This window comes from Candoia aspera, chromosome 13 (assembly GCF_035149785.1).
Source record: "Candoia aspera isolate rCanAsp1 chromosome 13, rCanAsp1.hap2, whole genome shotgun sequence".
NCBI lineage: Eukaryota > Metazoa > Chordata > Lepidosauria > Squamata > Boidae > Candoia > Candoia aspera.
Window position 1 is genome coordinate 14,943,180 of NC_086165.1, and position 25,436 is coordinate 14,968,615.

The following is a 25,436-nucleotide window of genomic DNA, read 5'->3' on the forward strand; positions in this document are numbered from 1 at the left end:
TGTGCCTATGAGGCCTCAGGATGTGACAATCCAACTTGCATGTCTTCCATTCAAATGAGCTGGGAGATTTTGCACAATCTGGGCCTGTGGTAGGTCCATACAGATTCTCCAAAATATGCCATGCCTATTCTTCACAAATGAGTGGAAAGTCAGCCTGGCAAAAAATTGAGTTTTTACTTGGTTCCTTATTCCCTATGGCTTGCTCAAGAGCTTGATCAGGTTCACATGCTGTGCTAAGCTACACTTTGCATAACCATCGTTTGCTGAATCAGCCACAAGAGGTGAGCAACACGCAACATACTAAACCAACACCAAGCAAGTGGATGATGTGTGAACTAGGTGAGTTTCCAAATCTGATGCTGCAGTTCAGTTTGGTCCCTGGCTGGACAAGACTCAGATATCCAGAGAAGAAACCACCCATCGCCACCAAATCCTACATATTGGGAGCCTCATCAAAACATCACTGGCTATCTTGGTGGTAAGTGTGCATGTTTTTGAGTGCAGGGCGCACATACCACCACCACTTGCAAGGATGCATGGCTTGGGAGAAATAAATAAAGCTGGAACGAGCATGCAGAAAGCCCTCTGCAGCAGAGCCATTCAAAAGGAGAGTCAGAAAAAGAAGGAAAAACGAAGAAGAGGGGAGCACAAAGGAGAAAAAAGGGGTATCAAAGAAGACCCCACCCACTGCTTGCTTCAGCCCTGCCTCCCATGGGCCCCCCTGCATTAACCCTGAGTGAAAAAAAGGTTAGAAAGTGCTACAGCCTCATTCTTGCCCGACCCACTCAGATCTCATCCTGCAGTTGATCTCGGCACAGTCTTTGCAAACTCGTCTCAGACAGAGCGTGAGAACAAAGCAGAAGGACAGGAACCAGGGCTGGGCACAACTTTTCTAACTCGAAACGTCCCAGGCTGTCCTGGATGCACAATGTTCCTGCTCCAACCCACTGTGTTCCTAACTCAAAATGGCAACACCTCGAATTCTGAACACCATTCTGAGCTCAGAAGAGGCTTCTATCAAGTTGGAGGTGCTTCTCAAATGGTGGATGAACTCAGTTCAAACTCAAACTGTTCTGCATTCGAACTGTTTTAGGCACCCCTGGTAGGAAGTCCCTAGGTCTTCCAGTTACTGCTTGAGTTCCAAAAACAGATCTTTCCCTGGGGCCTTCTACCCAAATCCCTCTCTAGCACACCCCACCCAGCAGGATCCAGCCCACAGCCTGAGGTTACAAAAGTGGCAGTGTAAAAGTAAGCATTGCTTGGTAAGACTCAGCTGCTGCCCTATCCACCCACGTTTAAACCACTGGTCTAGTAGCCCGGTAGAAATTGTGCTCCCTGGCTACATTTCAGCTAAGTCACAATTCAGAATTCAGTTCCTTCTTAGGGAACACTTCTCCTGTAAACGGTCACTAGGTCCTTCGGGACGCCTTTCCGGAAACTGGTAGGTTCCCTTCTCAGTTCGTCTAAATCTTTGACCTCTTGCAAGACTTGGGTGGCTTGCCTGAGCTGTTCAGTTGCTTTGCTGAGCAGCTCCTCTGCTGCATCTACTGGGGGTCCATTGCTCTTCCGGGCTTGCTCGAACCCTCCACAGTGAACCTTCTGCAGTAGCTTTTCAGTTCGTTCCTTTTCATAGGCAATTTTCTTCTCCATCTGCACCATGTGGAGAACAGACCCCTGCTGGAAATCTGGCCAAAGAATAGGCTTTTTTGGTGATTCTGAAAGCAATTCCCCTAGGGAGGAGCTGCGAGGCTTGGTAGCTGGAGAACCTCCCACAGGCTCCAGTATGTCAGCCTGATCTTCAGAAGGCAGGCTCAATCCCTCTCCCTTTGCTCCTTGCTCTGAGGAATGCTCATCCTGCTCCTTCTCATCTTGGAAAGCAGGCTCGGTGGTTCTGTTGCCATCAATGCCGTTGACCGCAAGTTTTGAGTCTTCATCAGGCTGCCAATCGCCTTCAGAAGTTTCTACCTCTGTGTTGTTCTCTTTGGAGCTCAAGGTGGCTTTAAAAATCTTAGGAGGAGGAGTCGGTGGTTTGATTGTTTCCTTGTTTAATTCAGGGATATTCTCCTCACTGCCAGCTGTTAACTGATTCTCAGTTCCAACTTCATGAAATTCAGAAACAGGATCATCCCATGTTACCATCATTTTGTCAGATAAAATCTTCGGAGGAGGTACTGGAGGGTTGGTTTCCACAAAATCTTCAACTGGAGTCCTTTCAGAGTCTTCACTAGCATCATCTTTTTCCTCTTCTGCATTGCTTACTTCCACAGAGTTCATATTTTCACTGGGTGCTGCTACCTCCTTAAGAGGCTTAGCTGGAGGTATGGGGGGCTTCTTGACCTGTGGATCTTCTGGGGTAGGATTGGCACTTAGCTTCTCTGTAGGAGGCATGGGCACTTTTGCAGGGGGCATCGGAGGTTTATGAGTCTCCTTTGGAGGAGGAGTTTCAGCAGTTTCACTTGTCACTAGGATGCTGTTTGGAGGTCCACTGTCTGGTACATCTAAATCAAGCCTTAGGATTCCATCTGACATTGCACTAGCCACCTAGGTAGGAAAGCAAATGAGAGAGATCTCAGAATTAGTCCTCAAGCCCATAACTTTTAAAGAATTAAAGCTACCAACCAAACAAAAGAAATCTCAGCTTAAACATCCCTACACGTCCTGCACAATTTCTGAGGGACTACCATGTATGCATGTTTGCTTGCTTGTTTAAATATTACGTTTCTGTTAACACAACAGATTCTCTACATTCACAGCAGCTCAACCAATGGGCCCCATGGAGGACTCCTACATGGAACATATCTTTATCCTTTGCTAGGGCTACCATATCTAGGTTGCAAAAAAAAAAAATTCTAGATGACCATCAGATGGCAATAACCTCTTGCTCTCTGCTGCCAGCTGGTGGTCATCTGGAGTTCTGCAGTACAAATATGATCACATGCTCCTGGGACCAGTTGCCAGAATCTTGACTTTCTTCCCTATGATTGACTTCTTGGCCCCACATCTTCTCTTCTCTTGAACCCTATGGTGGGTGGAATTTCTTGTTATTGGTCTGACAATCAGACTGTTGCGAGACCTTATCCTGTTTCATTCCCTGGGTGATGGTTACTTTGCTTGAGGAAAATTTAGCAAGCTGAACTCCCTGCTGAGAATAGGGACTCCTCTAAGGAAACAGGATAGTTGGTACATGAGAGAGACTTGGCTCATGCTGTTTCCACATTCATTGTTAACTATAAACCAGAAGCAGTGTATGCATGCATCTATACATATATAAGATATCTTCAGGGCTACCTCTCCCAGTAAAAATCTCCCCAAATATTAGGGACATTAGTCTTACTTGGTATCACAATTATTAGAGTTCTAGATGGTGATGACACAAAACAGGGACTTTTCTGTAGCTATACCCAGATTATAGAACCTTCTCTCTCCAGTGCTAAGAAGTTCATTTGGCTCCTCTATTACTGGTTTTCACCAGTTTGTAATTTTCTCTTCTCAGACTACTGCTTGTTCTGGATTTTAATATTTCATCATGATTTTCTTTAGGATGTTTAATTATGGTGCTTCTTTGATAAGACCCTTAAAAAGCAACTAAGACATACCAATGTAAGTAAAAAAACGAGTTATTTATATTTAGGCTGAAACCTCAGTTGAAATAATTCATGGACATGTCCAGATGGTACGTGTGATTATTGCAAATAATCATACAGTACATGCCACAAACCCAATCTAAGATCAAAATTAGCTGGGGATGGGTAATGTGACCCTTCCCTCCCATGACAAGAAACAGCAAAACAAAAGAACACAAAATGTGGATAGGAATGTTGCTGTCAAGATGATACAGGGACATTCTGATTAATTTATAGAAAAACCATGTTGGGTGGTGGTGACCCAAATGATTACCTCCTTCAGATGGCTTCTGGTTGGTGGACGACGACTCTGGGCTATCTTGGCTCTGCCTCGAGTTACATGATCCAGGGAAAGACTTTCATCAACTTTTACCTTCAGGCAGGAGAGAAAATAGAAAAAGTTTGACATCATTCTTGTTTTAATCCCATGAATGACTCAAGACAAACATCTTACAATTCAGCCTTCCCAACCTAAAAATATATAAGAGGCTGAATAATTCCTTTTCCCATTAATCTGTACAATCCATCAAGCCCTAACAATGCTTTTGGCTCCATATGTGAAAACCTAGCCCACTATGGTTTATTACATAAACCCAGATAATTGTGGTTTATTCACCAAAAACAGGCCACAGATTGGCTTGATTTACATATTTTGCCAATCCATAAACCTTGGTTTATAAGCCACAATGGCTGTATTTTCACTAAGGCAAGACTAAATCAAACAGACAACACTGTGAATCAGCTTTTGTAAAGTTAAACTCAACTCTGTTGAGATTTGTGATCAGCAAACTAATCCAGAAAGTACATACTACAGTTGGAGATATATTGCAAAATAAGGGTTATCGTCCCAATGTTACAAGACTTGGCTTAGTCTCTGAACCACAAACCAACCAAACAGGCTGGATTCATGCAACATGTTCAGCCACTGAAATACCTAACTGAACTTGGCATGTTGTGTGCATGTGACCACTAGGACTTTCACTGAGCTAGGTAAGCATGTCAAGCAAATACCGTCAACATCAATGATACCAGCTGGCAAGACTGAATATAAGCATCTGGTTCAATGTCATGCCATGATCCTCTGTAGCTGGACTTGCAAAGCAATGTGCTTTCTTCCTTTCTTGTATGTGCTGAAAGCAGATGGATTGTGCATGAAGCAACTTCGATATCAATGAAGAGCAGGGTGTTTTAATTTTCTGGTGTAAATCTATGTAATCTTACAAGCTTGCAGATGGAAAATCTGGCCTGTAGGTCCCTTCTTAGCTCTCTTTTGTGAATATCTTTCATAGATTTTTTTTAATGGACCCCCCAAAGCATTACTTGCTTTGGAAAAATCCTCAACCTGACTTGCATTGGAAATGTGTTCATCTAGGAGACAGACCTCTTTGGATGCTGTCAGCAAAGGACAGGTCAAGTTCATTAGCACACATGCCATCAAGAAGAACAATATGTCCAGACTTGATATGGTAACTCAGGTCATCCTCAACTACAAATTCCCTGGCTCTATCCTACTTGCAGACAGCAAGTCCACTTAAGGCTGCCAATATCACCCAATGACACGGCTCTTCCAATTTCTCCTTCCTGTGTAACATGAGCCACAAACGGCTCAAATCCTGCCTTCCTCTTCTCTCCAGCTTAGATTTGCAAGGCAAATGCAATTAGTTTGCTGTTCCCAGCTGGCCCCCATGTACAATTTGGCATGCTGCCTGCGGAGCTCAGTTTGAAAGACAGCAATCTCTCCATAATCTGACACTCAATAACAATCCAGTTCCTCTGGAAGGAGGCAGAACAAGCAACCTTCTTGCAGAGATCATAAAAATGGGAGAGAGCAGACACACAACTCAGGTTAGTCCAATGAACCGATTCCCCTCCTAGCAGAAAAGAAGACCCAGAAAGCTTTACTCAGACCACCCTTGGGTTGAAATGGCAGGACCAAAAGGAGAAAGAACACAAGAAAGAGACAGGGGGAGGGGGAAGGAAGCAGGCTCAGAAAGTTCATTCAGAGTTGACATTCCAAAATCATTTGTAGTCCAGGCCAGGAAGGACCAATCAAAGTGGTTGCTCCTCTGGCCAAAATAAACCATCTCCCTTGGATACCCTGAACACGCAACAGCACAACTCTACTGGCTAATGCAACTGCTGGCTTTCAGCAGAGGGAGGCTGAATACACTTAATCAGGAAGCAAACCCTGCAGTGGATGGGAGCACATCTCATGTGGCTGGGCTTGGACGTTCTATTTTTCCTGCTTTTGGGGAGGTGGGATTAGGGAAAGCTTTTTTTTTTTTTTTGGTAATGCTTCAGTCTATTCTAGAGCAACCTGTACAGTCTTTGGTGTTGCCCATGTTAAAATTGTGGGAAACCACACTGGCGATTTTTTTCAGCAATCATAGTGATCCTTCAGGGGCTGCCCTTATTGCTACACAGAACTTAAGGAGAGGTTATGAATAAAGAACAAGACAATTGACCTTCACAGTCTGGACAGGATTCAAGCTAGAAAAGCCAGGCATCTATGAGCCACACCAGCCCTGCTGCACGTGTTCAGATGCCCTGCCAGATTTCTGTCACTTCCACCATCCTTGACATTGCCTTCCCTTTCTCCACTGCAATGCTCTCCAGATGACTTAAGTTTCAACCTGCCCCTGGATTTCAAGGGTTGAAGTCCAGAACATCTGATAGGCACCAAGATGGAGAAGACTGCTCTGGAACCCGTTTTCATATCCAGTCCTCTATAACATGGAGTCTGCAGCAGATGCAGAGTATGGTCTGCAGCAAGTCAATGCAGAAAGGTAGTTCTCTGAAGCCAGGAAGTCTAAAAAGCCACAGAACCACAATTTCATTTCAGGTACCCGTATATGCCTCACTCACGGCTCCCTTTTACAGCCACCAATTTTCTCAGCCTCCCCTTTTTAGCTCTCATTTCTTCTGGTTGATTTTCTTTAGCCTCTGTCTCTTTCAACCCATATGTGTATGAATTATGGCCTGGGGGCTCCAACCTCCAATCTCCTCCTCAGCTTCTATACACAGAACACATTCTGTGGTCATCCAACCTTTAAGAGGGCAAAAGGAGCTGATGAGTTTCAAACAAGCAAATGAAAAGAGAAATTGGATATTCTATTTCTCTGCTTTTGGGGGGGTGGAATTAGGGAAAAAAAATGTTTTTGTAATGTTTCAGTCCATTCTACAGCAGCCTCTACAGTCTTTCTTGTAGCCCATGTAAAAATTGTGGGAAATCAAACTGGTGATTTTTAGCAACCGTAGTGATCCTTCAGGGGCTGCATGTAATGCTACACAGAACTTAAGGAGAGGTTGGTTTATGAAAATATACCAGGTTTTATATTATAAAATATATATATTGGGTTTTGGGAAATACGTTGCTTTAAGAGAAAAAAAATTATAGAAGGAATCTTCATGTGCCTACCTTTTACTCTGGACCCGTGTTTCTCAACCTTGGTGACTTTAAGATGTGTGGACTTCAACTCCCAGAATTCCCCAGCCAGGCTGCAGCCCCCAAGCCAAAAGTCACCAAGGTTGAGAAACACTGCTCTGGACACATCCATGTTTGGCTTTAACCGTACTTACTTTGCCCATTTAACTTCAACACTTGACATATTCCCTAAGCCTCTCTTTCAGCCCTTGACCTGAAGAAGCCTGTCCTCACATGCTTGATACCAGAAGGAGGGAGGATGGTACCCTATAAATATTCTGGACTACAACTCCCATCAACCCTAGCCAGCATGGCCAACGACAAGGGGGTATAGGATCTACTGTGTAAAACATCTGGAGAACACTCTCTTGCCTATTCCTGCTTTGTTTTATTCCCCAAATACATAACAAGTAGAACTTTTCCATCATTAGAACATGAGTTGTATTGTTAGCACCTAGTTCTCGACAGATTGGAGTACCATCACATCTTTCTACAACTTTCTAGATCCTCATGGCTCAACATACTTCCCATCCTGGGCTTGTCTAATCACTCTGGAATGGAAGAAGCCATTACATCAACTTACTCACAGCAAAGTAAGGAGTAACCTGAAGCTAAGAGCCAGAACAGCAACTGACCTCATCAAATATTTTATTCTTTCCTCGGTTGATGCCATCATTGAGTGCTTTCATCCACAATTCCTTTTCTTCTGTGGTCGATGCCTGGAATTTGATATCTTGCACCTAAGCAGAAAAAAACAGGTGGAGAGTTTGCCTTAAAATTAATTCAGATGTCACTAAAAAAATAAGTCCTTGCAATACCAGCTGGTGCTATCCAGTTTCCCTTAAGAGAAGATTTTCTTTTGATGTAGATCAGGGCTGGAGAACAGATCTGGAAAAGCCCAGATGTAGGATACTGGGCATGGTTTGGTGAACCAATTATCTACCTTTCTATCGACCAGGAGTGGAAGACTTGTGCCCCTCTCCCAAGCTACCTCTGATCAGAGCAGATGAAAAGTAAGGTATGTGGTATCTTTTTGCCGTTGTAAGAGAAGAAATACCAAAGAACTGTGGTGGAACCCCTAAAATAGGCTTAAAGTAACCTTTTTAAAAAGTCTCAAGACCCTTCAAACCTGGAAAAACAAAAAATAAAATCTTGACCATGCCTGCTTAGGTCATCACTCCATCCACTGTAGTTCTCAGCCTGCAAAAGTTGTCCAACCCAGACAAAGATCAAGGATGGACATCTAACATTTATTTGCTGCCAGAGGAGAGGTCTGTAGTGAACAAGGCTGGGCTGGTCACACCCACTGTGGCCAAGTTAGTGTCCCAATTTGTGTGAATTGGTTTTTCCTGGGTTTTTAAGGAGCCTGAGACTATTCTTTAATTATGTGAAACCTTTTTTAAGATGCAAAGTACCATCTTTTTACATGCTTGGCAAACATGGGGAAGCAATGTCCCCAATCTTTGGAAGCACTGAAGGATGCAAACATTGAATCTCTGTCAAACTGAGATTTGGAGGTTGCAGATCACTTCCTCCATCACAGTTCAGTTACTCCACTGGGGACCACCCAGATGCTTGAAACAGAAGGTCATAATACATCTGGAGAGTCCCAAACTAAGGAAAGCTGCTGCAAGCCACCTGCCAAGTATTTGCTAGTTAATGAGATTCTTGAAAGAAAGTGGTGGAGTCAGTGGACATGTATAATTTAAACACATTTATACCCAGCTTTTCTGTTAAAAGGAAAGTCAAAGGCAATTAACAGCTGTTAAAATCAATGGTTTGGATTCCATGAATGAGGAGGAGGTTTACAGAACGGGCTTTTCTCTCCCCCCACCCCCCATAGCTCATGTTTCCTGCTAAAATGCTCTTAGAGGTTGTGAGAATGGTGCAGGACGAGGTGTTTCAGGAGAAGCAAACTCCATCTTCCCTCTCGGATTCAAGCCAATAGCCAAAACACACAACAGCATCATCCACAGCAGAAGATCAGAGACCATTACTAAACCAAGCAATGTAAAAACAACTGATCTTGCAAAAATCACTCATGGAAGAAATGTTCCAGTACAGCAGCTGCACTGGCCCCAAATCATCATCACTAATACTGTTGTCATCGTCATCATTGTTACCAAAAAGGAATCAACCAAAATACGTCAAGGAAAAACAGCTTCCTATGAATTAAAAAGCCTTACAGGAATAGCAAACCACCAGAGAGAGAGCAAAGCATGCTTCATGAAACAGGGAGTTCCAACAGGTTCAATCCATCAGCATGGTCCTCTGCCTTTTGCCCTCTCTCCTTTTATCTTTACAGCAAGGGAGGATTGCTAGTCTCATCTTAGTCAAGAAAAAAAAATATTTGGACAAGATGCCCTTTATAATCTCTCTCCCTCCCATTTATAACTGAACGCTTATCGATCCAAAATTTGCCAGATGCAGAATCATTTGATCGCTTTGCAACTTCCTAGTCCTCATTTATTCAGTCATTCACTTTATATTCCCCCCTTTCCTTCAGGAGCACAAGGTAGGTAAAGGTAAAGGTTTCCCTTGACGTAAAGTCCAGTCGTGTCCGACTCTAGGGGCGGTGCTCATCTCCGTTTCTAAGCCTTAGAGCCGGCGTTGTCCGTAGACACTTCCGGGTCATGTGGCCGGCATGACGACACGGAACGCCGTTACCTTCCCGCCGAAGCGGTACCTATTGATCTACTCACATTTGCAAGTTTTCGAACTGCTAGGTGAGCAGGAGCTGGGACTAGCAACGGGAGCTCACCCCGCCGCACGGTTTCGAACCACCGACCTTCCGATCGGCAGCTCAGCGGTTTAACCCACAGCGCCACCGTGTCCCATCCCACAAGGTACAAGGTAGCACGCATAATATTCCCTTCTCCAGTGTTCCCCTCCAAATGACAAACCTGTAAAATGTCTTGAGCTGCAAAACAGTGACTAGCTCAAAGTCATCCAGGGAGCTTCCATAGCTGAAGGTGGACTTCAAGCTGGGTCTCCCTTGTTCTAATCTAATTCTTGAAGCATCTTTTGCAAAACAGTCTGCTTTTCAAGAGGATCACCCATAAGATGGGTGGTGAAGTTTGCTGCCAACATTCTTATCATCTTTGATTAGTAGCTCTGCTGGCTAGGGGGAGATGAGAATTATGATTACAAGAATTTGAAGCATGCCATCTTAGGCAGCAATAAGCAACTTATAGTCCCTCAAAGCCTTGGGTATGGTGGCAGAAACATCTTAAAAGTTGTTATCAAATGTTAGCATGTTCAAAGGGGGAAATTATGTACATGACTAATGGGAAATACTGATTGTATTCACATTTAATATTAAGCAGTATGAAATGGAACTACTAACTATAATCATTTTACTTTATTCTGCATTTGTTAAACCCCACCTCAAGTATCAGCTACACTTCTGGGTACCAATTTTGTAGAAGAATTCAGACCAACTGGAGTAGGTTCAGGGAAAGGCAAGGAGGATCTGAAGATGCAAAACCAATTCTTAGAAAGAGAGATGGAAGGATCTGGGCATGCTTAGCCTTGAGAAAAGGGAACCGAGGATGGGTATGACTGCATCCTTCAGATACCTGAAAGGATATGACGCGGATCTGATCTCCAAAAGGCAGGACATGGAATAATGGATTTAAGCTGCAGGAAGGCAGATTCTGATCAAACATTAGGAGAAACTTAACAGTAAAAGCAATTCCCCAGTAGAACTAAGTACCAGCAAAGTGGTGAGTTCCTGTTTGCTAGATACATTCCAGTAGACAGTAGACAGCCATCTTTCCCTTTAATGCTTTAATTTGGATTCCCGCACTGATGGGGGGTGGGGCTCAGGGCCGCAACTGGGGGGGGGGCAACCAGAGCATGTGCCCCAGGCGCCGTGCTGGTGGGGTACCAAAATGAGCGCTGGGCGGGCGCCGGAATGGGCACAGAATCCGTGTTTGCCCCGGGTGACACAGACCCTGGTTGTGGCCCTGGTGGGGCTGGACGCAAAGACGCCTTTCAACAATATGATGTTAGGATTCTATAAAATATAATGAAGTCAACTTTGACTTTTGCCATGGCCCAACCCAAATTTTGGAGTCTAGATCCCCACATGTACTCCAGGGCCAGAACAGTTTTGCAACTCTGAATTTGGAGAAGACAGCTAGACAGACCAATGGTAAGAGTGGAGTAAAGCAGCTTCCTTCCTCCCTCAATTTTTATTCTTGCTGCAACTGCTGTGAGGGAGGCATTAGCAGCAGCCTGACTGGAAGTAGAGAAGCCAAAGTTGTTGGATGAGCATCTGCTCCTTCCCATCTCCCAAACAACAGAGTCACCCTTATTAACAAAGTCGCATATAATAGTGCCTCTACTGAACACAAGAGGCAGCTTTTACAGTAATTTAAACTCTAAGCACAGTCCCGTTTGATCAAACTTCCTTTTTGCCACAACAAGTTGCTGGCTGGAAAACAGGGCAGTGGGGGGAATGGGAGGGTCACTCTCTGTTTCTTTGGACAAAGAGGAAAAGAGAGAGAGAAATATCTTGGTGCATTCCCAAGCAGGCATGCTTTCTCCATGAAGTCAGAGTAGCACATTCTCTCTCAATAATCACAAATGAAGCTGACTGAATGATCAGGCTTTTGCCCTTGCTGTAGACTTGGACAGCTAAAGAGTTGTGTCACTGGATCATTCTATTATGATCTTCCATTATTGGATTATCTGTTCTTGCTGCCTGGTTGAATGCAGTTATACAGTCCAGGGAGGAGGCAGCAAATAGCATAGTCAAGGAGGTGAAAGCAAAGTAACTGAGATGTCCCCAGAAAAGGAGAACTTCAGAAAAGGCCTTACTCTTCTGTCTATCCAAGATATGTCTCCCCAGGTGTAATGGAATGTGAGAATGAGCTTGGATGACATGGAGAAGAGATGCTGCCTGGAGAACGATTTGATAAAAGAGGGAGGAGTCTGCAACTGAGTAATGGGCACAGAAAGAAACATGGAAAGAACCCACCCTAACTGGTTAGGTGGTAAATAGGGGTGGCAAGAGATTTGTACTTTCAGACTTGCAAGGTTCTGTTAATGTAGCCTAACAATAAAGTAGAAGTAGCTCATCTGGTCGTGTTTCCTGTCTGGTTTACCTGGGAGGGCTGACATCAGGAGAAGGCCACATCTGAAGATGAATATTGATGGAGTTTTTAAATGTTAATAAAAGAACTCCAAGCAGCAAACAGCAATCCTGCAGAGTAGAAGCGTGAACCCAAAAAGGAACTTGCACATTAAGCTTAATTATGTTCAGAAATAAATTCAGTCTTCACACTGTAGTTAGATGAAAAAAAATAGAGATAGCTTACTTTTATTCAATAGATCTGGATACAAGCAGGTTCACAGTAAAAAGCACTTAATCATCGCTGGTTCTTGGACTTTCTATGAGGAATAGAAAGTCTGTGTGCAAGCAAGATGGTAAGAGATGCTTGCATGTCTGCTCACTAGGTAATGGAGACTGTGAATCCCCCAGACTCGAGGAGGAGGAGGAGGAGGAAGAGGAAATCAGGTGACCCACGTGACATCGCACAAGCACAATAGAGACAGGCCTACCAGATAAACCCTCTTACTATGCTTGTGAGACAATGCTGAGTTAACTCCTGATAATTCCAACAAATATGACCTTCCATATACAGCACAGACTTATTTCTGAACAGAAACTTGGAAGACATAGTTTCAGCCTTGGTGTTCCACAAGGCTGTTCCAGTTCCAGGGAGTGAGGGTGGAAGTCCAAAGATGTAGCATAAGGTTTAAGGAACAGCTTCTTATGAATAAAGATTTATTACAATTAGATGTATATCCTGACCTTCATAGAGAATTAATTGGACAGAGTGCAAAATAAACACAAAGATCAAGCCAATACCGTAAAGCTAAAGACAGTGTTTTAGTGTTGTCCTGGTGAACCATTCAGATATTATATAGAAGATGGGCACCATATAAGTCTTTTTAAATAAATAAACATTGTGTGTGTGGGAAACTTGGTGTAACTTCTACAGAATTACGCTGGTTGACAACCCAGGTACCAGATCCCCAGCAAAGACAAGTGGATAATGGACTGAAAGGAAATAAAGGAAGCCTTTCTATTCACAGAGGTCACCTATTTCAGCTACATTTTATTTAGAGATGTCTCTTTCTTTACCCTTTTGCCATCAGATGGAATAAGATAGGAACCAAGGACTGCAGGTGGATTAGTACATCAAAAAGCACGGAAGCTGTATCTCAAACAGACTTTTTGACGTGCATGATTCTTTTTTAGAATCATGCACGTTTTTGTCTGAAAAATTCATAGCACACACTGCCACCTAAAAGGTGCCCAAAACACCTTACAGTGCTGAAATAACAATACGGTCCCTGTCTCAGAATTGGTGGTGTGTGTAGATGAAAAATAGCAAAAAGAAAAAGAAAAGAAAAGAAAAGGGTGGAAAATGAAAACTTTAACAGAGAAGCTGAATTGGATTGCTGAGGAAGAGTGACTGCGGTTTAAGAAGCAGATAGGTATAAATCCCATGAGCTTGCAACAGGGACCCATCTCGTTAAACAAAAGTCCCTTCCCATTAAATGTCAAATTGGCTATGTGCGTGGAGAAGAAAGCACTGAACTTTCATCTTGCCTAAGTCTGTAAGCTGCTCAGAGTCAGTTGCAACTGGAGCAGTGCATAAACCTAGTAAATAAGGAAATCAATCCCACCCATCCCCATGTACCGTACCTGCAGCTTTATTCACAGCTGGATGTGCAACACTACAGAATATGCTGCATGAAAACAAAAGTCCCAAACTCAACTGCTTGCATCTCCAGCTAGGTTTCAAAAGGACTCCTCTCTGAAAATTGGACAGTGCTGGCCATCCAAAATCTAAATCTAGGTTCATCCAAGGGTTTCTCCAATAGTCAAAGAAAGAAACCACACCACAGCTTAAAGTGATGATCCAGATGGACCTCCCATAGCCCCTGACCATGAACTGCTGAATCCCATGTTACAGTCCTGTGTTTCGTGGACCCAATGTCAGCCATATAAGGTATACCAATGCTGTATCAGTCTAAAACTACTTTTACTGGAACAGCTATAGCAACAGAATCCTGCAGGTCTGCATGTGCTTCCCCCTCCCTCATTTTATCGTCATATGAATTAGGGAAAAGCCTGTCTGAGATGTTTACTCAAATTAGTTTCTTAGAGTGGGCTCATGCTGCACCTGTCTGATCATTGCCTTGGTAGTGGCTCTTCCTCCTGTCCTTCAAAGCCGTTCCCGATGCCTTCTACATCCAGCTAGGATGGGCTAATGCTGTTCCATGCATGCCCTCTGCTCTGCACTCTAGCAGGACCATTTTGGTCTGCAAAATTAGGGACAGCACATTTCCAGTTGCTTTGAGGGAGCATCAGACCTCTCCAAGTTTGTACTCCCCCCCCCCCCCGCCACCATAAGGTTAGAGGGAGGCAGGCTTTGGACAACCATATATCAGATGGGATCACAGCACCATGATATATCCTGTAGGTATCCTTCAAAGCTCAATGGAATTCAAGTCATTCCATGCCTTCAAGTTATACTTCTCCCTGAAGATGGAATGCTGTATACTATCCAAGTGTAATTGTGTCACAAATTGAGCCTGTTACTCCACAGAGCTTCACCACAGAGAGCGTTAAATTGTCCCACAAAATATCCTGTGGCCATGTCTAAAAGCCATAGCCTTCATTCCTTCAACCAAAAGGGACTTAGCCAACAGGGCAACTGACCAACACCTTCATGAAAGGAAACCACATATGGAAAGCATGCAGAGCACATGGTTTCTGGAATTCTTTTCTGTACCAGCTGTGGCCAGAAGAGGCATCTGTATTTTCTTCTGTGCAACCAAGCTTTCCCTTTGCGTTGAATCTCTCTCTCTCTCTGTGTATAAGAAGCAAAAGGCAAGCTTATGTACCCTCCACTGTGAGTCATGGGACCAAGAGGGATGAGGGAGGAGTGCTTGGGAAGACAGCATCCCATAGGGATACACTGATGGATTGTTTTTCTGGAATGTTTTTCTCCACAGCCTCTCAGATTCAACCTTTCTTTTGATGGCATCTCTTTCAACATGAAATTTGGTCCCATTCTGTTACGTTTTCAGAGAGTTGTTCTGCTGATGGACATGCCCCCTTATATAATTGCCAACATTCCATTGGGTTGGAAAGAATAAAAGAATAAATACGGAGAGGGAGGAAAGGAGGAAGGACAGTTTCATGTAGAACAGGAAGGATAGCTTACCTTGCAACCTGGAGAATGGATTAAAATGAATCGGTTTTTCCTTTTCAGGAGTGCTCGCAAATCTTGGCATCTCTCATAGTGCTCCAGTTCAAGACTCTCAACACACTTCTGTTCCTCCTGTAAGAGACAATACTACATTCTTTCTCTTCTGCAAAGCATGAGATGTGACACAGCATTGCAAGATAGGTGCTGACTCTGGACTAGGGAAGCCCACATTCATGCTGCGCCTCAACTCAATCTCTACTGAGTGATTTTACTCTTGTCTCAGCCAGCAGCCTGCCATACAGAGCTGCACATCTGCTTCTCTATCACTGCAGATGGAAAAGCAGCCCTAACTGACTGCACAAGCCATCTCTGTGGCTGCTCAGAGCAGCAACAGTCTAACAGGGCCAACACATGCCATCCCATGTCCCATGTTTTGCACCATCTGTTGAGTAAAGCAGAAAACATTCTCAACACAGTTAGAAGGTTGCAAAATCTCACAAGAGCAGCTGCTTGCAGGAAACAGAAGCCAAAGGAAAGAGACTTATTTTTGGCTGGTTCTGACTGATGAAAAGCCTCCCCAATAAGAGGATATAACAGTAATGCAGGCAAAACATCTGCATCACTTCCCCCCCTTTTTTTGGCATTGAAGGCATCTGGGCAACTCAATTCCCAACACAGAGATTCTTTACACCTGAACAAAAGAATGAAAGCTAAGTTTCTTAAGTAGGCCTATCATTTTCCTCTACATCAGACTTCCATAAACTTCTGCCCTTCAGGTGTGTAGCTTCCAGCTATCATAGTCTTTGTTAGTTAGCAGAATTGAATCTTTCAGATGCTTCTCAAAAGTAGTCCAGCAGACCACGCAGTACAGAAATCTATTCTGGAAGGCTGCAAGATATGTGCCACCATGGACACAGTTATGTAAGCCAAGAAAAGACAAGGCTGGCAAACCACCAAAACATCTGGAAGCTGAGAGCTTGGATCTATGCTAACAAATCATTCACCCAAGCTATTACAGTTTAACCATAAATCTGGAATTATATTATAGCCCAGCTTCAATGGATCCGTATATTGGAGACAGGATAGGCATATAGCAGGAATCTTCTTACATGCATGGAGTATAATTTCCCCAAATTTGGTACGCATGCAGTTTTGCATTTCTCAACTCTCAGCAACTTCCAGCCAGCTAAGAAATTACTTAGTAATTTGGAATCTTAAAGCCTGTTGTGCTCTGGAGCACCATGTAGTGTGTCCTACTTGGGGCTACTGTTGGAAACAACCCAGAAGCATCATCTAGTTCAAAGAACACCTGCTAGAGTAACTAGAAATCAACTTGGTAGTCTTCAATTTCTCCGCTAGTTTGTGGGCATCCAAAAGGACAGGGTCTTGTCACCAACATCTACCTGATGTTATGATCACTCTCAGAAAACTTCTCCATATATTTGTGCCTCTGCATGCATCAAAGGTTACTTATTTTCAGCCTACATAACTACAGGTTGGGAGAGAGAGAGAGACTAAGGCTTTATCCTATTTTGCATAATTAATATTTCTTAAACTTAAGTACTCTGCCTGCTGAGTTTCTCATCTGCAAGTAAAACAAAAGAAGCAGGCAAAGGAATAAGTGACTTGCTTAAGCTGTAACCCAAACTCTCAACCCCAGCTTGCTGACTTCAAATTACATTTGATGTCCTTCTTTTAAAAAAACATCACTTGAACCTGCTCTTACTGACCACATGAAGCACTTTAGAATTCTGACCAACATATTAAACAAAGCATATTTCAATCCTACGTTGTTATCCAGCATTCCTTTAATTATCCCAAGGAAATGACTTCCCCTTTTATTAAGCATCTTGTATGAAACATAGTGAAGTGTTTCAGGACATCTCAACAGCCAGCAGAGATACTGTGATAGAAGCTTTTATGATCTGGAATCTAGCTTCTCAGATGTACAAAATGTTATACTTTCTTGGCAAAACCATAAATATAATTCACGCATAGGCACAGGTGAGAGAAGGCTAGGAAATAATGATAAAGATACATCTATGGGTGGGGTGTTAACTGCTCAATCTCGTATCCACCCACCCCAACACAGGGAGAATAAATACAGTACTAAACATCACAGACTTAAAGAACCACCATCAACCAAAGCCATCAATTGAAATAATTAAGAACAGCAGCAGAGTGAAGTGTATCCTTTTGGTCTAGTGGTTAAGGCACCAGGCTAGAACCAGGAGACTGAGAGTTCTAGTCCTGCCTTAGGCATGAAAGCCAGCTGGGTGACTTGGGCCCAGTCACTCTCTCTCTCAACCCAACCCACCTCACAGGGTTGTTGTTGTGGGGAAAATGGGAGGTGGAAGGAGTATGAGGTATGTTCTCTGCCTTGAATTATTTATAAAAATAATAAAGGTGGGATAAAATAAAAAATAAAAAAAATTGTATGAAAAATAAGCAGCAGAAAGATAGGATGATCCAAGAAGGCCTTGCCTGTTGCACTTACTCAAAATAACATAGTGATCATAACCCAGAGAGAAAAGGTTGGAGGCAGATCTCTGACTCCAAGACGATGGGTTTATTTCTTTCTGCTTGACACCTTTCATTCTTATTGGCATGTGTTGCTCAACAAGAAAAAAAGAGGAAATGCAAGAAAGGAAGGGGAGGACAACGATCAGAGTATAAAAACAATCTCAAATCTTAAGTGTATACACATAGACGAATGTTTAAAAATAGTGGCTATAAATAAAAATGCAATCCATTTCACCACAGTGGGCAAAAAAACTAACCAGGTGAATCACCTCCCTGCTCAGTTGGCTGCTTGATTGATGACAGTGGCAACTTCCAAGAATCCTGCTCATGTTCTTCATTTTAAGCATCACTTTGGCTTGCAAACCATCCTCTGATCATCCTTCCAAATCAGTTTTCCTGATCTTTTATGGTTTGCAAAATAGGGCAACAGAACCACCCTTAAGGATTATCCTTCACAAGGTAGACCCCTTATCTAGAAAAATACTACCCCAGTTATACTACAAGCTTTAGGAACATCACAAAGTATCTAAAAGTAATATATCAGCCTTTAAGCTGCTGTGTTGGGTTTCCCCACTCTGCAGCACATGAGCATCAGTAGCCCTCCAAAATGTATTATTTAAATGTACAGAATTAATCTTTTGCTTTCTAAGACAGCAAATATGCCTGATTAAACAAGTTGCAATGTTACTCCTGTTAGATTTTTTTTTTATCCCACCTTTATTATTTTTATAAATAACTCAAGGCGGGGAACATACCCAATACCCCTTCCTCCTCCTATTTTCCCCACAACAACAATCCTGTGCAGTGTGTTGGGTTGAGAGACAGTGGTTGGCCCAAAGTCACCCAGCCAGCTTTCATGCCTAAGGTGGGACTAGAACTCACAGTCACCTGGTTTCTAGCCTGGAGCCTTAACCACTAGAATCTAACATTCAAGCAGCAGTGAGTAGTTCCTCCTAACCTTAGACAAACTGGTGATGTAACTACAGAGCTGGTGTCCACCATTTTGGAGCACCCCTCTACAATCGGGTGTTTTCACACACATATGAATGCCTCCATCTGAGCTGCAATTGTTCACTATCAAGGTTCCAGTTCACATTGCAGTGACTGCATGAGGAGCTAGGCTCCCTACTGCAATTTCACTGTTATAAAGACCGTCTCTTCACATACTGTACATCACCAGCACAACCATGACATGAAGGTGAAGCCTACTGCCCACCTGGAATATTGAATACACCTAGCTGTTCCAGTTTGCTGGCTAGCACAAAGGACAGGAATAATCATTGGAAACTACTAGCTTCTTCTGAATAAATACATTAGGAAGCTTATTGCTACTGGTCTAATCTAGAAGCTATTTAAAAAAAGAGAGAGAGAAGAAAAACAGGGTACTATGACCCAGTTGCTTAGGATTCCTTTCTCACATAGACACACAAATAGCCCTTCTGTATCAGGGCAAGGCCCATCTTAGCCTGGAATTTTGTTTCTCCCAGTAGCCAACCAAATACCTCTGGGGTGCTCACAAGCAAGAGGTGGAGACATACCCTTCTCCCCCTGTTGTATAATTGGTATTTGAATGCATGTTGTTCCTACTGGGAGATACAACTGAGTTCTCTCCCAGTTATCCTTAATAAACTGTTCTCCGTTAATTTATGCAATCCCTTTTTAAAGTCATCCAAAGAAGTAGCCATTGCTATATCTTGCAAATTCTACAAAGTCATTATGTGATATGTCAAGAAGTACAGGTAGACCTTGCTTACTGACTGCCTCGTTTAGTGACCTTCAAAGTTACAACAGCACTGAAAAAGTAACTTTATGGACATTCCTCGCATTTACAACCCCTGCAGCATCCCCAGAGTCGTATGATCAACATTTGGGCACTTCACAACTGGTGGGCATTTACGACCTTTGCAGCATCCTGCAATCACCATCCGTGCGCTTCACAGCCAGCTCCTGACCAGCAGAGTCAATGGGAAAGCCAGCAGTAAAATTGCAAGTCGTGGTCATGTGATGTCTTGCTCAACAAACCATAGTGATTTGCTTAATGACCACAGTGGAAGTGACATCATAAACCTGTCGCAGTCACATGATGTTTTGCTAAGCGACCATGTTGCTTAGCGACAGATTTGCCAGTCCTAATTGTGGTCACTGAGTGAGGACTACCTGTACTTCTTTTGTATATTCAAAGCTTTAATGGATGACTTCCGGACCTAAAGTTTTAAAAGAAGAAACATCCCCAGTGAGAAAAAGAAGGGCAAATTCAAGCAACAGCCAACGGAGACCATTTTTGTTGGGACAAAGTCCAAGGGTTTGCTAAGGCTACTTTCTCCCCTTGTCTTACCTCATCTTCATATACAAAGAGCTGGGTTTTACAGAGCCGGATGTAACGCTCTTTCCAAAGACTCAAAAGCCCCCCACTGCTCTTCTTGATCCAGCCAACTTTGTCTCCTGAAGTGGGACTCTTTGACTTCTCCGAATTTTCCTCTTTCAAACCCTAGAATCACATCAGGAAAAAGGAAGATATTACTGGAAATTCATAAACTGTTTTTGCATTCTCTGCCAAGCCCTGGTATTCTAAGCTTTCCCTCTGAACTTCAGAGATCATGGAGAGTCCCTTGACTATGGTTTACTAAGCAAAAGAAAGTTCGAAAGGGTCCACCCAACACACAAAGCCAACATGAAACAAGACCATTATGGCTTAACATAGTATGTGAATTCAGACACATTCTAACATCATGATACATTACCAAAATATAAATGCAACATCTGGGTATCTCAAAAGATGCCCAAACTTATATATTAATGTGTTCAGGAAAATATCTCATGGCACATGCCATGCAGCCCACCCAAGACATGTTGGTGCCTGTGTCAAAACATTACAGTCCCCCTTCCATCAGTTCTGGGTCAGATACCAACCAGACCGGTAAATCTTTCAACAACATTGAAGACCCAAGAAGGTCTCCCAACACACCTGAGAGCAAAAGAACTGCTCAGGACAAGCTGTAAGGCTACACAATTCTGCCTTCCACAAAGGAGGGTTTTCATGACTGAGCTGCAGCTCAGCACCCGTCATGTGCAACAACGATTTCACTTTGCCTAGTGGTAGGGCTGGCACCGAATGCCTTTCTTTTTGCAGGATGAAAACTCTTTTCTGCTCCCTCTCCCCACCAGAGGCACAACCAACAGGTTCATCAGGGCAGCAGCCTCCTTGGCTCTCAGGGCTTACTGATCTGAAGCCTCCACTTGAGCCTGAATGGACAGGTAAGGATCTAAGGAGGTGGAAAAATGCTGGAAAGATGACTGTATGGTGAAATAGAGGATGCTTACACACACACAGTCCCCTTGGCCAGTTCGTAATGAAAGAGATGCAAGAATACTCCTCTGAAGCCAGAGAATGTCTCTGAAGTTTTCTTCTTCGGAAAAACAAACAAAAAATTAAAAGACTCCTTCCCATTAATTTGAAGTATGAAAAATGAATTAAAGTATAGTATACAAGATTAGCTTCTTGCCCTGGCAGAAATATAAGGCCTCTGGCTTAAGCCAGGCCTCTCTACCTAAATAACTGGAGCCTGGCCTTCCACCAAGCAGTACTTCCTCTTCTGACTCAATCAGATTGGGAAACTTCACGTAAGCGCAACCCAGTTCTAAATCGGGTTTCAGATACTGTCACATGTAACCAGATAGGTACAAAAAAGCTACACTTCCTTGCAGAGTATGAAAGGCAACAAGACTATTTTTGTTACCATGGTTTGTCCCACTTTTGCCAATATTGTTCTTGGACAATGAGGACTATTCTACATTGAACCATGAGTAGTACCACAAATATTTCTGACTATGCCTGTTATCCAGCACATCACCCACAGAACACTACCTCGAGAAGCAACCTAGAAGTGTTTCCTTTTAAAACCCTGACATAAACTTCAGAGGCCGTTCTGAAGGACAGATCTTCAACCATATAGCCTGTCCTTGCTAGTCTACTGCTCTTGTCAATTTCTAAAACTTTGGGCCTTGGAATCACCTTGATTTCCACCATTAGCAGGTTTGAGCAGACCACTTCATCAGCATCCCCCAGCATATTTCCAAAAAGATCCACTCTATGCTCTCTGTGATTTCCACTGCGCTTTCTAAGGACAAGAGGCTTCCGTTGTCCAAGCCAACTGCCATTCAGTCCTATTTTACTTTATCTAGTTGATGCTGAAAGAAGTTGCTATCAACTTCACAGCATGCATTTTTCAGATACCAAGCCTTCCTTTCTTGATCAGGCTCCAAAATTAGAACTTCCTGCATAATGGCTTGCAGTGTTTTGAACCCAGACTAAAAAAATAGGCAAATGATCCGAGGCATGGATGAGCATGTGCTGATGGAAAGGTGGGGAGGAAGGTGCGATTTCTAACAACAATAATTCAGGATATGAGTTATACATAGAGAAAAAAGCCCAGACTCTATGCACTTTCTGCTTACGTTGGCTAGGAATTATGGAGGTTGAAGTCCAAGACATCTGGAGGGCACCTGATGGGAGAGGGGAGCCCCACTTTGGTCTCCACCAAGGATTTTCCCAAATGCCTTCTAGGGGATTCTAGGGAACTGAGCTACAGATCCTCTACACATAAAGTATTGGCACTACCTGTGGCTTCTTACCAAGAAGCTTAGTAAGAAAAAAATCTGCTTTGCTGAAAAGACCACCTGTACATCCTAACCCACCTTCTTAGAGGAAAGCTGGATGTTTTCGAGCTCAATATTGTGAATAGGAGCTAGCACCTACATCCTAGAATGCACAGTTCCTTGTTAAGCAATTCAAGGCTACGGGAAAGGCACGAAGTTTGAAAAGCACAATACTGACATTGATTTTGATCTATGCTAAAACTAATACTCTTTTCTAGAACCTCAAAGCTCTTATTGGGGGGAGGGGGGTTTAAGGTAGCAATTTACTAGCCCACATGGCATAAACAGAGGTCTATACATAACTCTACAACTCCCCTGACATTTCTAAACAGAGAAAGATTGTGTCCATTTTTTAATTTCTTTTAAATCAGCCTGCTGTGAAAATGTTCTCAAGGCATTTGGGGCACTCATACAAATTTCCATCAAGCTTCATGCAAAAGTTTCTGGTTTTCAAGAGAAGCTGGATTTACAGAAAACAGATTGGGTACTTGATATATCAATCATACCGTGACCCTCCCCTTGTACAGAGTTCTGATTGAGTGACTGAGGCTGTAAAGAATGTCTAAAAATGAACACAAATAGCCAAAGAGATTAATATACAGAAATGGGATGGCAGGGGAGAGAAATGGGACAGGAGAGAAATGGGACAGCTCACCGAAACAGAGAAGTGAATTCAGCTCAGTTACCAGTTCCTCTAACCTTCCAGCACACTTGCCTATCAGAACCATGTACCTTGTTAATTTTGATAGCAACAAATTAAGGAAGCACCCCAATTTAGTACTCCCACACAGTAGCTGGAATCATACACTACACTAAACAACATGAATAATTTTGTGTTGGCTTCACATGTTGCATGACTTCATCCAATTGTGGTTTATAAAATAAACCATAGCTTAGTTCAAGGGGGGAAGCAGTCTAGGACCACAGAAGCAGTTCTTGGTCAAAGTGCAAAATTCATCTGATCCTCTATACACAATCCCACCTAACAATGTGCACAGGCCAATGATCTAGACCCAGTCATGGCCACCATGTACTCTATAGAACACCGTTTGTGTATGGCAGGGAATTTGGATGCAAAATCCCCTTGCTAGTTTACTAGTTTCAGGATGCAAGCGATATTTGCTCAATTTATATTCTTAGAAGCTAAGGCTTAAAGGCATTATAGTCTTAGCTTATAGGACAATATAGGACTTATATCCAAGCAGAGCAGAACTGCACAAGATGGTGCTGTTAGAAATACTGCATGTGAAGCTTTTTCAAGTGTCAGCAACAGTATTACTATTCTAACACTGCAGTGATAACAACAACAACAACCACATTACTAATTACAACTGACATCAGTCCTAATTTGAAATCAATTAGATATAGCCAAAGTTTCATTATTTTGACTTTTTTCTACTGACAGCTTGTTTGGAGAGGATGCAAGACTTGAAAAAAAATCTACTGAAGATATCAGGAAGTTGTGTCTTTCCTGTAACCTTCAGATCTTTGTACAAATTTAGGCATAGTAGGACTTCTGACAGAAGCTCTTTTGATGCCATTTTTAGAAGCAGAATGGTTTTCAGCATGATTCTTGAATGTGCAGCCTTACGCAGGTTTCACCCTTCAAGACAGCTTGCAAATAACTTAAACAAGAGTTTTAATATCTTGTATGCATTGCTCCCAAATAATACAGTATTCAGGGGAGCTTGCTTGAAAGCATCCCACATAACTTTCAAGTTTAGTAAAAATGCCACTGAATCTTTCTGCATAACTGACCCCAAGTCTCATGTCAGTGATAGATGCCTACAACTGCCTTCAAAAAAAAGTATCTCCCAGTTGCTGGTATCTTCAAGCTTTGTTCATCCTAATTCACCGTTTTGTAGTTGTCCAAATTTCATGTCATCCAGCAAATCCTCAATGAACCAGAGTGATGCATCTGCACATGTTCAGACACAGATTCATGAGATGCCCTTTAGCAAGTTGCAAGTCACATGCTCAGCCAAGGCAGTTAATTCTATTCTTTCTGACACTACACTGGTTGGACACACATCAAGTCTAAATACCACGTCAAGATTGCATTAAGCCTTCCTTCTTTGCCTAAACTTTCTTCCAGGTAACAGACAGATCATAAGAAATTTTTATTTGTGAGAGAAGCTGCCATAGCAGGTGGTAGCATCTAGATGAACTTTTCTGGGCTTGGAATCTGAAGAAGAAAATCCCAGGTGTGTCAGACAGACAGGAAAGTAAAACAAAAAAAAAGCATACTCATGCAGTCACCAGAATTCAAACTCAATATGCAAGAGAGAAAACCTGCAAGCACAAACTGCATATATTCTGGACTGCATCTTTTTCAGAATACAAATCTCCATCGAATAGAGAACATTCCAAGTCAATCAAACATCACAAATGTGAGTTAAGGTTGGAGACTACAATTTATGTCCACCAATAAGTGTCGTGATTGTCCCTTTCTCATTGGCCAGCAGAGATCATGGAGAATTTCCCAAAAGGCTGAATTGGCATAAGATGCAAAGCTCTGGTTTACTGAGCAAACCATTTCTGGCTAAGTGGACAGTGTGGTAAGTTACAAAACATGGTCTATAAACCATAGTGGCTGAATTGACGTAACATATTGAACCATAGGGATATGCAAAACCTTTTGAATTTTAACCATTGTGAACTCAAGACGTTCTGTTGAAAGCCTAAAATGCCCTGCCTTGAACTTAAAGCAAAGTGTCGTGAGTGACGGGTGGGTTGTACCCCATATTTTGGAAGCATCTTGAACTCAAAACACCTTCAACTTAAAATCCATATTCAAGAATGAGCTTCCCAAATGCTTGGAATGGAGCACTTTGAATTCCAAATGGTCCAGATGCAAAACGTGTCTTCCTGCTAACCCAAAACTAAGTAAACTCCATCATAGCTTAGAATGTTATGCAAACCAAGTCAAAATATGGGCCAATTTCTTCCCATCCTACCCACTAAATTAAAGGAGAG

At 42.8% G+C, this 25,436-nt stretch overlaps 1 protein-coding gene across 1 annotated transcript in view; it reads right to left on the minus strand.

The window, feature by feature from the left end:
• Positions 1–225: 225 nt before the first annotated feature.
• PLEKHO2 (pleckstrin homology domain containing O2) overlaps positions 226–25,436 on the minus strand; it is a 30,445-nt gene continuing 5,234 nt past the window's right edge. Inside the window, exons 2-6 of the mRNA XM_063314192.1 lie at positions 20,140–20,292; positions 15,297–15,413; positions 7,683–7,787; positions 3,898–3,996; positions 226–2,541 (exon numbers count right to left, since the gene is read on the minus strand). Of these exons, the coding sequence (XP_063170262.1) occupies positions 1,381–2,541; positions 3,898–3,996; positions 7,683–7,787; positions 15,297–15,413; positions 20,140–20,292 (1,635 nt within the window). The 3' untranslated portion in view covers positions 226–1,380. The remainder of the gene's footprint in view (positions 2,542–3,897; positions 3,997–7,682; positions 7,788–15,296; positions 15,414–20,139; positions 20,293–25,436) is intronic.